We start from the raw sequence: 17,363 nt of genomic DNA, 5'->3' as shown, positions 1-17,363 counted from the left end.
TTTTTGAATAAAAATACTGAGGTGAATATCTAAGGCTACACCCCAAGCACATTCCCAGACAAAACAAAATCCATTATTCACCTTTGCACTGTTGCAAAATCACATTCCATAACCCTTTACATAACTTTACATAGACTTGGTTGTGTGTGTGTGTGTGTGTGTGTGTGTGTGTGTGTGTGTGTGTGTGTATACTTCTTTGGGATTCAGTAGAATATAGTTTTGAGTCAACTGTAACCTCAACACCAGACAGAATCTGAATGCACATCACACCTATTTTGCATTTAATCATGTTTTATAGCTGAGGTCTCAGAGACGCTGAACAGAACACAAAGGTTAAACAGCTCACCCAAAATATATTTTTTTAACTACTCACGTCAATTATTATTTGTGATCACATACTTATACACACACACACACATATACACACACACACACACACACACACACACACACACACACACACACACACACACACACACACACACACACACACACACACACACGATGACCTAAGATGTGTGTGTTTCACAGCACAAGGAGATGCAAAGCTCACTGGCCTCACCTCACTGATCAACAAGAACAATTTCCAACTCTCAAACTAACACATTTTTCTATGTACTGTTTCTAGAAAGAAAAAAAATCTCCCATTTCCTCTGAAACTACAGATGATGCTGTCCCATGACACATCTGCTGCTTCATTTCCTCTCCATAGCCAAATGAGAAGAATACAACTATGGCAGTGACACAGCTTGCTTGTATAAGCATGCAAAGACATGTATCTTCAAGTTACCTGTCCTTCATATTTCAAGACACAATTTAAGTGAAGTGTCTTTTATAGCATCATAAAATGGTTTCTATGCTCTCAACTAGGCTACATCAGACCATGAAAGGGGGGTGGAGGAAACTGGAGAGAAAAAACGAACAAGAATGGAACCGATATATAGATGGATTTGCAAGTTAAGCATATGGCCAGACTTACAGCTTGAGAACTCCAGGGGACATGAATGTTCATCCATTGGGAAGTTATTCAGTTTAAGCTGGCATTCTGCATCAATGGTCAACCTACAGACAGAAATTTCCTTAATTAGATTTCTCTATATAAGCCGTTTCATTGGCATACCCATAACAACATTAATAATCTACAGCACTAGAATACAGTGATATACATTATAAAACGAATAACAAAACATGTAAGCTGAGAGTTGGCATCAAATGCAATTAATAGCAGACGTGATTCATAATTGTTATATCTGGATAAATGCTTTCCAGAAGAATGTAATCAGACTAGAGTTGCATAAAGAATCAATTAAAGAAGTCAGGGTGAACATTAAACCATGATCACTTGTGTAAAGGGTTTTTATTACAAAAGCTACCCAGATAGCAAGGTAATATTGAAACAATGTTGAGTTTTCCTCCAAACCACCATTTTGTTTGAGATTGACGTTTCAGTGTTTAAAGTATATTGGATCAGCATTGACCTTATGATAGCCAACACCACACATGAGTGATGCAAGAGACATGGAACTACAGTAGCATTGATTTGTAGCTTATGACCACAAGAACATGCAAGTTTGTATCCCTAGAGGCCGTCCCCCAATCAAAGGGCCGTTTTCAAACTTTGAAGGGCACTTAACCCGATTTGGGGGCTAGGTTTAGGGGTGGGGGTTAGGGATGAGCCTTCATGATTTTAGCAAGTCGGTAAAGCAGTTAAAAATCCCCATCATGGTTTGAAATGCCCACTGATTGTGAAATGCCTATTTTGGTTCCTCATATGTACTTCTCAGTAGTCTAATAGATGTGATATGCTTTAGAAAGAAAACGGGTATATCTTATAAGTCTTGTTTGTTGAACCACCCTGAAATAAGATTTCTCTGGCACCATTTCAAATGGTGCATCTACTCAAGATGCATCTCCTTCTTTGTTTTACTGGCTTATTTTTCTGTGTTTATTGATTTTGTATCGTTACTGACTGTAATTAAATACATTAATTTTAATGTTATTAGTGTTTAAATAAATCAGATCTCAATAAGTAGCTAGTGCACAAGGTCAGGCAAGTTTTTGTTAGTTTTACGCTTTTCAAAAATGACCAAAAGGACAGTACGAGGACATCTTTTGACGTTCTTTAAAAAGAAGAGAACAGAAGGTACAGTATGTTGCCAGTCTTTCAGGACATTCATTTGACACACAATTAGAAATAATATAAGTAAATAATGTACAGTACATTGATTGAATAAAGGATGTTGTCAAGTTATTGAAAATGAATGCAATCGCCAAGGTGGTAATGCACACATATGTTAGGTAAATGTGTGTGTGTGTTTATTTCCAAAATAGTCAGGTTTTATTCCCTAAAGCAAGGGCGGATTAAGGTCCACACAGGCCCCTATAGGCTCCGTAATGTCCCCCCTCCCATCCATCCCCCATCCTTTGAATACCCACACCCAATACAAACACATGTGCATGACTCATATGATATATAACTAATAAACATCATAAATATTAGTGATACATATTTACAAAATAAATCATGTATATTAGTGATGAACAACATATCATCTAATAATATAATATAATAATGGCTATTCAGGTGAGGTGATTCAATCTTTTGTGGCCCATTGTCAGGGCTGAATTCAGGATCACCCCTGACAGAAGTAAATACTTGCTATATAAGGGGATTTTATGGTACTAAATATTTACCTCTAAACTATGCACCATTTTTCATCTGTAATACCATGGTGTAACCACTAGATTGCAGTACAACCCTATATATAAATATATAAACATGGCTGTGTATTCCCTACAATGGTGGATGAAGTACACAAATCAAGTACTTGATTAAAAGTCCACATACCCTGATAAAATATTACTAGTAAATGTATTAAGTACTCCTTTTCGGTTTTACTTGAGTAAAAGCACAGAAGTACTTATTTTTTTTTAAAGTATTTAAGTATTAAATGTAAAAAGTACTTTTGGACAAATTTAGCAATTTCATATACTCCATCTTACTGGTCAAAATATTTGATGGTGGGTGGGTGGGTATAATGCACTAGACGCACAGATAGAGCTTAAATAGGTTATAGCTCAATATGACATCATTGTAAATCATTATGCATTTTCATTAAGTAAATGTATGCAGACATTTTATTTTATTAGCAAAACTTTGTTTTTCTGTTATACACTGATAATACTACTACTGATCTTTTCTGATAATTCAATGATCAGTGAAAATAAATGACAGGGGATGCAAGTAAAACATAAAATAATGTGCAAACAAGTAAAAATAACAAAATATATCATATAGTGGGCCTATATAGAAATGAGGAAAAACAAAATGTGTGTAAATCATAGTAACATACAATATAAAAACAGACGTCACATAGGGCAAAATGTGTTAACATTTTAAAGGCACAGTATGTAAGTTTCGCCACTAGAAGTTTCTAATTCAAAACAATAACAAAGACATTGATAACACTGTTAATGAGCGTGGAATCATAAGAGGTGTCGTCTTCACCTCCACAGCCAATGAAAATCAATCCGACGTGACTCAGGCAGAAATCATGTTCATGGATAAGCTAATTTAATAAAGTTGTATTAATGTTACTGTGGTATGAAGCTGGGTGGGGCAGAGAGCTGTCAGAGCGGAGTGGGGCCGGTGCAGTGAATGCTAATAGCCATGTTTCCACTGTCGGGCCAAAAGCAAGCATGCTGGTGCATGCCAGTTTCCACTGTCACTTCCGGGGCTTGATCAAGCCTCATCGGGGCTGGCTTGGGGCCAACATTTTTTGGCCCGCTAAATACCTTTGTCTAAAGCTTGAGGAGTGCTCATAAACAAATGGTGGAGTTTATCTGAGTCAGGAGAGGGTCAACACTGCTGATCATTTCTCATGGTATCATATCAGAGTACAAGCTAACAAAAACCTTTAAGACATTAAAAAAAAATTCAGCTCAAAACATTTCAGATACCAGCAAATGTTTGAAATAGCTTCAGAATTCGATCCAGGGTTTATGATCACCGCATGAGGCTAACAGTATATTGAGATGGGAGAGATTGCTCAAACCTCCACAGATCGCATAATTTTGTGGAAAATTAAGAGCGATGCTCATTCCCTTTCGTTGTCACTTCGAGTTACGTCAAATGGCGACGAAATGGGGTTTGCTTAGAAGCCCATCATCTTCGAAAGAAATAAAACGAGCCAATGGCAAGGAAATGCCATGGATCTGCGGGATTTGCATAGCGTAACTCCATCCCACCGCGTGGGTATAAAAGGGAGGACGCCCAGATATGTTTTCGCTTCGGAGCCAAGAACATTCTTCACTCCACAAGCCATTCTGAGACCATCTCTCTTCACTCTCGAGACGAGCTACTCTTCAGGTGTTGGTGTGACGGTGAATTCCAGCGAGCTTCACATTGCCTGCGGATCTGCGCAGTGGTTTGGGCAAACGCTCAGACAGCATTCGTGGATGCGTCATGTTCTCATTGCGGGAACATGACAATCGCAATGTAACAATCGAGACTCAATGATCTCCTTGGAGAGAGAGTCCCCTCATCCACACCCAATCTATTCTCTCCACGAGAGGGGATACTTCGGCTGGTGGCCAGGGTGATCTCAGGCTGCTGTTGATGAAGACTCGGCTGTGCTGCCTCATTCGGGTGTGCCAGCATTGCCCGAGTCTAATCCAATATTTTATGCCATGCTTTCCCGGGCAGTCGCGAGCATCGAGCTTGTGTGGAACCCTCCGCCATGTCCCGAGTGCTTAAGGCTGATGATCGGTTTTTGAGGAAGCACCGACACCCGTCGGCCCGCCCACAATTAATTTCTTCCCGGACGTGCATGAAGAGATTATGAGATCGTGGAAGTCCCCCTTGACTTCCCACGACTACTCAACGGCCTCTTCCGCCTTCTCTGCCCTCAATAAGGTCGCGGCCAGTGGGTACACGGGGTTTCCCCCCGTGGAGTGTTCTGTGGCAACACAACTGTGTTCCCACAGTGCCTCCACCGGCGTGGTGACCCTAAGAACCCACCCCCCCAAAGCCTGTAGTTTTTTTGTCTACTCCGGTGGCAGAGACCTATAGAGCTGCGGGGCAGGCTGCCGCCTCACTGTATGCTATGACCATCCTTCAGGTCTAGCAGGCCAAGGGTGATCGTTGTTATGCACGAGGGTAGGGCTGGTCCAGGGCTCTTGCAAGAGCTGCGTGCTGCCACCGACCTCGCTCTACGGGCGGCGAAGGGGACCACACGCTCCCTGGGTCAGGTGATGTCCACATATGTGGTCCAGGAAAGACTGGCTTAGCCTGGCGGATAAGACTCCCCAGCCCGTACCAGCCCCGCAGCCTGCCGAACACCAGGCAATGCGGCGCTCCTGTTCCCCCGGTGGAGGGCTGGGGGAGAACCTCTTCTTCCAAAGAACTGTCATTCCCATCTCTGAGCACACAGAGTTCTCGGACGACAGTGCGTGCCACCCTCGGGTCCCGCCACTCCCGCCCTCCTCTGTCACAGAGTCCTCGGATGACCGTGCGCGCCGCTCACGGGCCTCGCCACTCTCATCCTCCTCTGTCGCCAGACCCCTGGCAGAGCAGGCACCCATGGAACACTGGTCCTTCCCTGGCCTCCTCTGTCAGGACGCGGCTAATGACCGTGCCCCCACACCGGGCCGCTATGCCACCCACGTCCGGGCCGGTCATTCCGCTTCGCTGCACCACCGAGGGTACGTCTGTGGTTCGCATGACCCCGCTGGCACAGTCCTTGGGAGCCTGGGTAGAGGTTTCCAACCTGTCCCGCTGGGTCGTGAGAACCATCAGGCTCGGCTATGCGATTCAGTTTGCGCGTTGTCCTCGCCGCTTCAGGGGAGTCCGCACTAGGGTCGGTGGCAATGCCCCTGTCATGAGAGCGGAGGTCGCCACCCTACTGGCGAAGGGTGCGATCGAGACTGTCCCTCCAGCCGAAATGAGGTCCGGCTTCTACAGCCCCTACTTCATTGTACCCAAGAAAACCGGTGGGTTACGACCAATCCTGGACTTGTGTTTCTTGAACCGTTCCCTTCACAGGCTTCTGTTCAAGATGCTCACGGCATTTTCGAATGTGTGCAGCCACAGGATTGGTTTGCAGCGATCGACCTGAAGGACGCCTACTTCCATGTCTCCATTCTTCCTCAACACGGACCGTTCTTACGGTTTGCTTTCGAGGGGTGGGCATACCAGTACGCGGTTCTCCCATTCGGGCTAGCCCTGTCTCCTCAAGTCTTCACGAAGGTCGTCGAGGCAGCCCTTGTGCCGCTACGGCAACACGGCGTTCGCATCCTGAACTATCTCGCTGACTGGCTGATCCTAGCTCACTCTCGAGACCAGGTTTGCGAACACAGGGACCTAGTGCTCCGGCACCTAGCTCGTCTGGGCCTTCGGGTCAACTGGGAGAAGAGCAAACTTTGCCCAGTGCAGAGGCTCTCTTTTCTTGGTATGGAAATCGCGCACAGTCACTGCTGACTTGCCTGAGACAATTGGAGGGCAAGAGTGCGGTTCCACTGAAACTTTTTTAGAGGCTCCTGGGGCATATGGCATCTGCAGCAACGCCGCTCGGATTGCTTCATATGAGACCGCTTCAGCACTGGCTTTGCGATCGAGTCCCAAGAAGGGCATGGCAACAAGGCACTCTCCGACCTGCCGTCAGACCTTCACCCCGTGGCGAACCTCAGCTTTCTACAGGCCGGAGTGCCTTTAGATCGAGTTTCCAAGCATGTTGTCGTCTCAACAGATGCAAGAACCAGCACGTACTAGTCCGATCAGACAATACCGCGACAGTAGCGTACATCAACCGACAAGGTGGTCTACGCTCCCGCCGTATGTTGCAACTCGCCCGCCACCTTCTCTTATGGAGTCAGGCGCATCTGAGGTCGCTTCGAGCCATTTTTATCCTGGGAAACCTGAACTGTGCAGCTGACGAGCTCTCACGGCTTCAGCCTCTTCCTGGAGAAGGGAGACTCCTTCCCCAGTCGGTTCAGCTGATTTGGGATCAGTTCGGAGACGCTCAGGTAGACCTGTTTGCCTCCCACGACTCATCTCACTGCGCCCAGTTTTACTCACTGAACCGAGGGCACGCTCGTCACAGACCCACTGGCACACAGCTGGCCGCGGAGCCTCCGTAAGTGCGTTTCCCCCAGTGAGCCTTCTTGCACAGACCCTGTGCAAGATCAGGGAGGATGAGGAACAGGTCATCTTGGTTATGCCTCATTCTTCGAACTTGTACTCCTCGCGAAAGCACCTCCCTGGCCAAATACTCAGAGGAAGGACCTCCTTTCTCAGGGACGGGGCACCCTATGGCACCCTCGTCCCGAACTTTGGAACCTCCACTTGTGGCTCCTGGACGGGACAAGGTAGGTTTGAGTACCCTACCACCAGCGGTCGTGGCTACCACACATCGCTAGGGCGTCGTCCACTAGACATGCCTACACGTTAAAGTGGAACCTCTTCGTCTCCTGGTGCTCTTCTCACCGAGAAGACCCCAGAAAATGCCCGATCAGTATCATGCTTTCCTTCTTGCAAGATGGGTTGGAGCGAAGGCTGTCTCCTTCCACCCTGAAAGTGTATGTTGCCGCTATCGCCGCACATCACGACGCAGTCGAAGGTAAGTCCGTGGGAAAGCATGACCTGGTCATCAGGTTCCTGAGAGGAGCGAGAAGACTGAATCCTCCTCGCCCTCCTCTCATTCCTTCTTGGGACCTCTCAGTGGTTCTAACTGCCCTGCAGAGTGCTCCCTTTGAGCCTCTGCAATCAGTGGAGCTTAAGTTCCTGTCAATTTAGACAGCGCTCCTGGTTGCATTGGCCTCCATTAAGAGGGTAGGGGACCTGCACACATTTTCTGTAGACGAAGCGTGCCTGGAATTCGGGCCGGCCTATTCTCACGTGATCCTGAGACCCCAGCCTGGATATGTGCCCAAGGTTCTCACCACTCCCTTCCGGGACCAGGTGGTGAACCTGCAAGCGCTTCCCCTGGAGGAGGCAGACCCAGCCTTGGCATTGCTCTGTCCAATACGTGGCCTCCGTGCTTACGTAGACAGAACACAATGTTTCAGGACCTCAGACCAGCTCTTTGTCTGTTTTGGTGGGAAGCTGAAGGGAAAGGCTCTCTCCAAGCAAAGGTTGTCTCACTGGATAGTGGACGCCATTGCTTTGGCTTACCAGCAGCAAGGTCGGCCATGCCCCCTTGGTGTGAAGGCCCACTCCACCCGGAGTGTGGCTTCCTCTTAGGCTCTAGCGCATGGTGCCTCGCTAACAGACATCTGCAGAGCTGCTGGCTGGGCGACACCCAACACATTCGCCAGATTCTACAATCTCCGAGTGGAGCCAGTGGGAGGACCGTGTACTCGCTTCAACCAGCCGGTACTAGGACCCGCTCAGGTGTCTTCACTTGCTCGCCATTCCACTCTACGTACTGGATACGTGCGATATTCTCCTCAAGTGAGCCTCACAAGCCCGGGGTTCCTCCAGCGCTGTTGACTGGACACCCCAGTGTTCTCCGTATGCACCCCCCTCCGGGTCATATGTGTATTCTGTAAGTCCCCCCCTTCGGGCAGGCACTGATTACATATTTCCACTGAGATATGCTTCCCATTGTACCTTGGTATTCCTGTGTTAAGTAGGAGTCCTTCGTCCGTGCTAGTCTCACGACAGGGAGCTCAGACTTACGCAGGGCACTGGAAGACAGCCGAGGTGGCGTGATTGGACTGGGAACCCCATTTCAACGTAACTGGAACTCGACGTCTACCTGCCACTTCTGCTGTACCGCTGGAACAGCCCGAGTTCAGTCTTGGCTCCTCAGCGAAGAAACATATCGGCATGTTGCAGCGTCCTCCCTTGTATACCCACGCGGTGGGGTGGAGTTACGCTATGCAAATCCCGCAGACCCATGGCATTTCCTTGCCATTGGCTCGTTATATTTCTTTCAAAGATGATAGGCTTCTAAGCGAACCCCATTTCGTCATCATTCGACGTAAAGTCTCCGTTCCCTACTCAGGGAACGAGGGTTACATCCGTAACCGACAAACATGATATTTTATCAACATTTTTCTAATGATATTTTATCAATATTGATTTTGCCTTCAAACCATTAATGGGGTTGTTCTGTGTGTTCCTGTGATCACAAATAAATGGAAGCAGTCGTGACCGAATAAGTATGTGTTCTCCTTTTATGTGAGATAATGATAAATACCAGTCTGATTCAGAATGATTGATGTCTTAAAGGTTTAATAAATTACTGTAAAACATGTGTCAAATATTGATGCATGGAGTCTTGATTCTTTAAGTAAAGACCATACATTTGCTACTGTCATGATCATTTTGTGATCTAACTAGTTTTAGTCAGCTAGTATCATGCTGGTGAAATTGTGGGGTTGTGTGACATTGACATTGGAGGCGTGTTTAGGCCGGGTTTCAGGGTAGCGCTGTGGGGCTGCCCAGTACATTGTTGGCCCTGGCTCACACTGGCCCGACAGTGGAAAAGCGGCTAACGAGACCCATCTGCGCGACACACCAGTCTCAAGTCCTCAAGAATCATTTTTTTATTGCTGTTTTTTATCATGTTTATATGCTACAGTCAGTAGGACAGCTGCTGCCACTCCTTTAGTTTTGTTGTTTATGTTTATTTTATGATTAAAGTTATGTTCAAAGTTTGCTGGTTCCTGCCTCCATCTTTCCTGGTCTTGAACGTTTGATCACTAAATTTCACAATATTTTATTTAATTCTAAATGAATTTAATTGAACAAATAAAGTGACCTGTATGAATACAAGCATGACGGAATGATGACAACAGTGGTGGTTAGGCAAAACTTTGCTGTGAGTGGGCCAGAGTGGGCGGAATCAGATGAAAATGAGAGTGAAGACCATATGGAGATTAATCAGGGAAAATAACAATCAAGGGAGAAATGAGGAAACTCCTTTGAAAAAGCCGGAAAGAGGAAAGTCAAAAAGGTGATGAATAACTCTAAAGGAAAGAGTGGTAAAGATTTAAGGTAATACTTAGATTTAGTGAAAGGGCTTGTAGGATGAAAAAAGTAGGAAAACATAATGCCATGTGGAGAAGAGATACACGTGGAATAGGGGAGTGATTTAAGGGTATACTGTACCCGACAAAGTTACTATGGATGACATAAAAGCAACTCTGAAAGGAGAGAAACTGAGTGATGGGGAAGATTACATTACATTATAAGATGGATAAGATAGTAAGGGATAAGATGATATAGTGAAAGTATACTGTTGGAGTTTGAGGAAGAAAATCTCCCAAACAAAGTAACTTTAGGATACATGACATATAATGTGAGGGAACATGTCCCTAAACATATGAGATGCTTTATGGTCAACTATTTGGACATACTGCTCTGACATGCAAAGGGAAATGAAGGTGTGCTAGATTTGGAGAGGATCATGAAAATGAGGAAAGAGATGCAGCCAAAATGTTAGAATTGTGGGGGGAAAATCACAGTGTTGCCTATGGAGTGGGTGCAAAGTACAGGAATGTCGGCTCACCCCTTCTGAGGGAGGGTTATAGAGCAGTATGTGTGCTTCAGGGCATCGGCACCCTATTCAGAATGCACCAAAGGTCAGTCTCAAGAGACAAACTTTTTGGCAGCATGGAAGCTTCTGGCAGACATGTCTTGTAGGTCCTACGGATTGTAAATAAGGGTACATAATTCAGTCCTCCTTGAGACCAGTCTACGGTATATTCCTAGATACCTGCAGACATCTTGTCAAGACAGGGGCTGAGGCACAAGGAATGGAAACTCCATCCCGAGACGGTGCAGTTGATTTGGAAGGAATTCGGCAAAGCGGAAGTGGACTTGTTCGCATCTGAGGAGACAAAGCGCTGTCCGCTATGGTTTTCCCTCATGCATCTAGCTTCACTGGGGCCATGGTTCAGATGTGGTCAAGGCTGGGTCTATACAGGTGCTGGTCATATAATTAGAATATCATCAAAAAGTTTATTTATTTCAAGAATTCAACTTAACAGGTGAAACTAATATATTATATAGACTCATTACATGCAAAGTGAGATATTTCAAGCCTTTATTTGTTATCATTTTGATGATTATGGCTTACAGCTTATGAAACGCACGAAATCAAAATCCCAGAAAATTAGAATATTACATGAAATCACACAGTAATTACACAGTAATACCATGGACATTGAACCAGGTTTTGGTTCTTTTGGCAATGTGGGCAGGTGCAAATTCTGCTGGAAAATGAAGGAAGCATGAAGTGCTCTGAAAATGTCCTGGTAGACGGCTGCGTTGAATCTGGATTTAATAAAGCACAGTGGACCAAAGTCCTCTTTTCTGATGTGAGCAAATTTTGCATCTCATTTGGAAATCAAGGTCCCAGAGCCTGGAGGAAGAGAGGAGAGGCACAGAATCCACGTTGCTTGAAGTCCAGTGTAAAGTTTCCACAGTCTTTTGGGGTTTGGGGTGCCATGTCATCTGCTGGTGTTGGTCCACTTGGTTTTCTGAGGTCCAAGGTCAACACAGCCGTCTACCAGGAAGTTTTAGAGAACTTCATGCTTCCTGCTGCTGACCAACTTTATGGAGATGCAGATTTAATTTTCCAACAGGACTTGGCACCAGCACACAGTGCCAAGGCTACCAGTACCTGGTTTAAGGACCATGGTATCCCTGTTCTTAATTGGCCAGCAAACTCGCTTGACCTTAACCCTATACAAAATCTATGGGGTATTGTGAAGAGGAAGATGTGATACGCCAGACCCAACAATGCAGAAGAGCTGAAGGCCACTATCAGAGCTAACTGGGCTCTCATAACACATGAGCAGTGCCACAGACTGATCGACTCCATCACGCCGCATTGCTGCAGTAATTCAGGCAAAAGGAGCTCCAACTAAGTATTGAGTGCTGTACATGCTCATACTTTTCAGTTGGCCAGCATTTCTAAAAATCTTTTTTTTGTATTGGTCTTAAGTAATATTCTATACAAGTTTCACTTTTTGAATGGAATTACTGAATAAAATAAACATTTTCAGGATATTCTAATTATATGACCCGCACCTGTATGCATTTCCCCTGCTCGTTCTGCTGCCGGAATTCTAGAGAGAGTTTGCCAGGATGGGGTTCATCTGCTGTTAGTAGCCCCTTTCTGGCTGGCCAGAGTGTGGTTCAAAGACCTTTTATCTCTCCTAAACAGCTCTCATTGGGATATTCTATCATTGGCACAATCTATCACCCCCGGACAGGGATGTGGTGTGGAAGCTGTGAATTTGACCCCTGAGAGGGACCGACTCCTGAAATCTGGTCTCTCAACTCAGGTTGTTGAGACCATCCTAAACTGTAGAGCTCCCTCTACAAGGAAACTGTACACCTTAAAGTGGAGAGTCTTCCCTTTATCTTAAAAATATAGCTAAATAACAACAAATGCTCTCACTAACAAATACAGAAAAGTTAGTTTGTGTTCATGACCTCAAGGCTAGATTATTGCAATGATCTACTAAGTGGTTGCCCTGCATGCTTAATAAACAAACTCTAGCTGGTCCAACATGCAGCAGCTAGAGTTCTTCCTTGAGCCAGGAAGTATGACCATATTAGCCTGATTCTGTCAAAACTGCATTGGCTCCCCATTAATGCAATGGCATACATTTTAAAATTTAGCTAATTACTTACAAAGCACTAAATGGTTTAATTCCTCAGTACATGAGCGAGCTCTTAACACTTTGCAATCTTTCATGTCTATTGCGATCTCAAATGGCTGGCCAGTTGATAATACATAGGAAAAGAATCTACTGCCTGCAATTAATTTTTATATTCTATTTAGCACCCAAACTCTGGAATAGTCTTCCTAGCTTTGTTTAGGAAGCAGACACACAGGTTACAAAGGTTATTTTAGTATGTGGGCCCTCAGTTTGTACTGTCGTTCAATATATTTGGCAAAAAACAGCAAATACCAGACTAAGACACTCTTCTCCGCTCCTCAAGTACATAACACATTAGCCTTTACACACATTGTGTTCCCTTTCAAGGGAACTTGAGCTGTGTCGAAACGGTGTGGTAACACCCCTGTGTGATTGCGTCATGAGGCACGTATGGAATCAGTCCAATGGTGAGACGGAACGTCATAGGCAGGTGACGTCATCAACCAGGAAACTATAAAGCACCCCTGAATCATAACAGCGCCAGCTTCTGTGCCTTCAGCAAGCGCTTTGTGTGAATCAGTCGGCCCTATTTTAACGATCTAAAGCGCAAGTATCAAACGTGAAACGCAAGTAACTTTGTGGGCGGATCCCGGGCGCTGTTGCTATTATACCGGCGGGATAAATTACTCTTGCACCCAACGGAAATTTAAAATGGGTTGGTCTGAAGTATCTTTATTATTCATAGGTGTGGTTTGGGCGTAACGTGAAATAAACCAATCAGAGCGTCCTCTCACATTCCCTTTAAGAGCAGGCGAGCTTGTTCCATGGCGGATTGCTAGTATAACGGCAGATTTGCTAGGCGCACACCAGGAGCGGTTCACAGCCGAGGAAAACAACGTTCTCGTCAGGGCCTTAAAAGACAGAGAAGTGACATTGTATGAGGATGGGAGAAACCCACCCAAATTAGCTTTGGTTAAACAGGCGTATAATAATTTGGGTAAATATATAAGCTAGATTTATGCCTATTTTTTCACATCTACATGGACACAACAATGATTTCCCTTGTGTGTTAATATTTTTCCTTGTAATAATGTATGATTTGCAAAAATGAAAACTGCTGCGTCTTTTTAGATTAAAGAATCAAAGTGTATGCGCGTTGTTCACACGCTACATAATGGCCAAGTATGCGCCCTTAAAATAGCATATGACTAACGCGCAACGCCCCACTGTCTTTAGACTAGGTTTTTCCTGGCAGTGGCAGAATTGTTTTCTAAAACTGCAAAATAGCACCAGGGAACGTTTGCACCGGAACACGTCTCCTCTTTTCGCTGAACAGCTCTGGCTCCGCTGCGACTCCAGGGCATCCGTATACTGAACTATATCAACGATTGGTTGATTTTAGCTCAATCGGAGCATTAGGCGGTTCAGCATCGAGATGTCGTTCTCGCTTGCATCAGACAGTTGGGGTTGAGGTTGAATACCAAGAAAAGTGTGCCATCTCCACTACAGAGGACCACTTTTCTGGGTGTGGTGTGGGATTTGTCTGTCTGCTGTTCGTATTGCTTCGATTCTCTCAGCCATGAAACAACTGAAGCTAGGCCAGCCGCTCACTGTAAAGCAGTTTCAGAGACTGTTGGGTCTGATGGCAGCAGCATTCAACGTCATACCTTGCGGCCTGTTGTACACGAGACTGTTGCAGTGTTGCACGTTTTGTATAAAGAAAACGCTGTATTTATTCAAAGAACCAGTTTTTAATTTACCCTCGCACAGCAAAAAATAGCAGGGTAAAAAATAGCGTTATTAACCAGCATTTTTTCTAACCAAACCATTTCTAACCAAACCAAACCACGATTATGTTAGAGAAGGAACGTATAAATAACAGAAACGTTAAAATACTGACTCTGCTCAGAGCGAACGGATGACATTTTTTGTTTGTTTTCAAGCCCTCAATCGCTGCACCTGCTTAGAATTTCTCATTCAAACAGCCTTTATTGTGATGTAAATAAGCCAAATTGCATGAAAATCAGATACAAATCATTTACTATCTTAATTGTGTATTAGCTTCATGTTTCACGTGTAGAAACATTTCTCTGGGATTCTTATGTACGGAACAGACCGTAGAAGTGTAATGGAAGTTCGTCATCAGAGGAGACAGGGCGGGTTATTATGACCACGTGATATCATGAGAAACATATTTGCAGCGAATGAGCTTCCTCTGAGTAATAACAGAGCATAGCAGTAATGATTAGACTATATAAACCCTTCAAAGTGCCTTCCGAAGGCATCATTCAGGTTGTTTGGTATGCAGGGAGTGTGTGTGTGCGAGAGAGAGAGTGGTGCAAAACATAAGACTACAGTCATATACATTTTTACATTTATAAAGCTTACATTTTGGTAAATAAAATGTTTGAAATTATTGTAATCATATTTTGTAATCATTGTGTAATCGTTGTGCAACCACACTCGTTGTGTAACCATCTTTTTTTTTTTTTTTAACCATCCTACCTCTGGTTTAACATTAAAATTCATGAATGTGACCGTTGACCTGCTCTCGGGTGACATTATGCTTTTACAAATTTCAGAGATTCCAAAAGAAAGGAGGCAGTAGTCCGATGTAAACGAGATATTTAAAACTTGAACCTTTGGGCCACTTGCAGTCATAATGACATCAGACTCCTAAAGCTATATGCATGGGTTGTAGTCCTTTTTATCCAACTTTTACTTTTCCATTTTCATCATTGATTGTTCTAAACAGTGTTAAAACAAATATAAATAAAAAGTGACTCAATTACTGGAAAGGTGTTGATTTAATAAAAAAATTTGATTTAAGTGTTTTTCACCAAATTGTGTTCATTCAACAACAGGGATGTGGGATGTAGAATCTAGAATCAACATAACATTGTAACATTGATTTAATGACACTACCATAGATTTTTTTTTTTCAACATGGTTTCAACATTAACCGAGGGTGAAAAAGTGATACTGAACCAACTCAACGTTGAATTAGCATTGTTTCAGTGGCTGTTTGCTATCTGGGTATGCTCAATATAGGTATGAGAGGAATAATTAACAAATAAAAAGTGCATTTACCTTAAAGTGTACAGTATACGCCCATCATTCCATATCCGAAGCATCCGATTGGGTGTGGTGATCCAATGGGCATCTGCCTTCTTGGAGTTGCGGAAAAACGTGTCAGGGATCCAGATTTTTCCTACCATGTTGCTGTTGAGACGTAGAACCTTCATGGTGCTGTTGAACTTCAACCGCCTGTCATACCACGTCTGGGCGAAGAAGATGTCAATTGTGTACTCCTAAAGAAACGTAAAGGGCAGAGCTTTCAGACCTTTGTGTAAATGACAAAGGCAAAAAACAATTATTGAGTGCATACACCTTTGTCACAATTAGAATATATGCATTCCACTTTATTTTGTATTTTTGGCAATTTTAGATGAAACGAGAAGTAAATGGGATAAAGAAATGACAAGCTAGAATCAAAAGTGCACTGGAGCATATGCACTACTGGCCATTTGTTTGGCACAAATTAATCAAAACAAACACTGATTTAATCCATGGTAAAGCTTATTTCTTACTTGTGCAAATTAAAAAAAAAAACACTGGAGGCATGGTTAAACAGAGGTGTCAGCAAAACCTGTAGGATAACTGTTGCCATATGTTTTGTTTAGTAGATGTTTAGTCACAGCCCAAACTTATTTTCTTACAAGTCAAAGATGCATACCATACAGAGATAGAAGTAGCCAGCAACACTTGTGTTTATTTGGAGGTTTGAATCTTCAATGAATTGGCAATGGGCCAAACAGCGTTATTGTCCAAGTTGCAGGAAACGGGAAAAATAGGATCACTCATATTTTGTTGATGTTGTTCATAAGTTTTTGGAGCAGACCTGACTTGCTAAAAAGAGTTAGCCTTCATCCCTTCAGGGGTGGTGCCACTCTTCTATCTAGATATATGGCACATAGTCTTAGAGTTAGTTCTTGACAAACTGGGGCGCAGGTCAGGAAGCAGACAGACTTGCTAAACCAACCATCTGCTAGCCGCCTCACATCACAGAAGTCAGATAAATCTCAGTACATACAGACTCTTTCACCCAGATATCATAATATAGAGAATGTGTCTGTTCAACGAATATAATTTTTTTTAAATTTAATTTAATAAAAAATATATATTTAATACAGATAAACAAATCATTAAACTTGGCCTGCTGAATATTCGATCCTTTTCTACAAAAGCACTCTTTTTTTTATTTTTTATTATATGATCACAGATCCTAGATGTGCTCGGTTTCACATAAAGCTAGCTAAAACCAGATTATTACATTATTTTAAATGAGTCTACGCCCCAAGATTACTGTTATAAACATGGGGCTTGTCTGAAAGGCAAAGGGGAAGGTATTGCTACAATTTACATTAATATTTTCGAGTATAAATCTTTTGAAGTGATATTGCTTTAAATAACGCCATGTAGTGTAAACAATAAATCGCTATAAATCACTATTGATATTTGTGGCTACTGTATACAGGCCACCAAGGCACCACCCAGACTTTATCAAATAATTTGCTGATTTTCTATCAGAGTTACTGTAGTACTGGCTGCAGATAAATACTTAATTGTTGGTGATTTTAACGCACAGATAATGAAAAAGATTTATTGGCATTGCCATTGATAGACATTCTAAACTCTATTGGAGTTAGAAAACGTGTCAGGACCCACTCATTGTCGTAATCATC

General features: G+C 43.6%; 1 protein-coding gene across 4 annotated transcripts in view; it reads right to left on the bottom strand.

The window, feature by feature from the left end:
- The window catches only part of gabrg2 (gamma-aminobutyric acid type A receptor subunit gamma2), a 101,855-nt gene that overhangs the window by 43,490 nt on the left and 41,002 nt on the right, over positions 1-17,363 (bottom strand). For all 4 annotated transcript variants that reach the window (XM_079586161.1, XM_079586162.1, XM_079586163.1 and 1 more), the window contains exons 4-5: positions 15,709-15,929; positions 980-1,062 (exon numbers count right to left, since the gene is read on the bottom strand). In XM_079586161.1, the coding sequence (XP_079442287.1) occupies positions 980-1,062; positions 15,709-15,929 (304 nt within the window). The remainder of the gene's footprint in view (positions 1-979; positions 1,063-15,708; positions 15,930-17,363) is intronic.

This window comes from Phoxinus phoxinus, assembly GCF_949152265.1.
Source record: "Phoxinus phoxinus genome assembly, chromosome: 17".
NCBI classification, from domain to species: Eukaryota; Metazoa; Chordata; class Actinopteri; order Cypriniformes; family Leuciscidae; genus Phoxinus; species Phoxinus phoxinus.
Note: the sequence above shows the minus strand (reverse complement) of the source record. Positions and strands in the feature narration are given on the sequence as shown.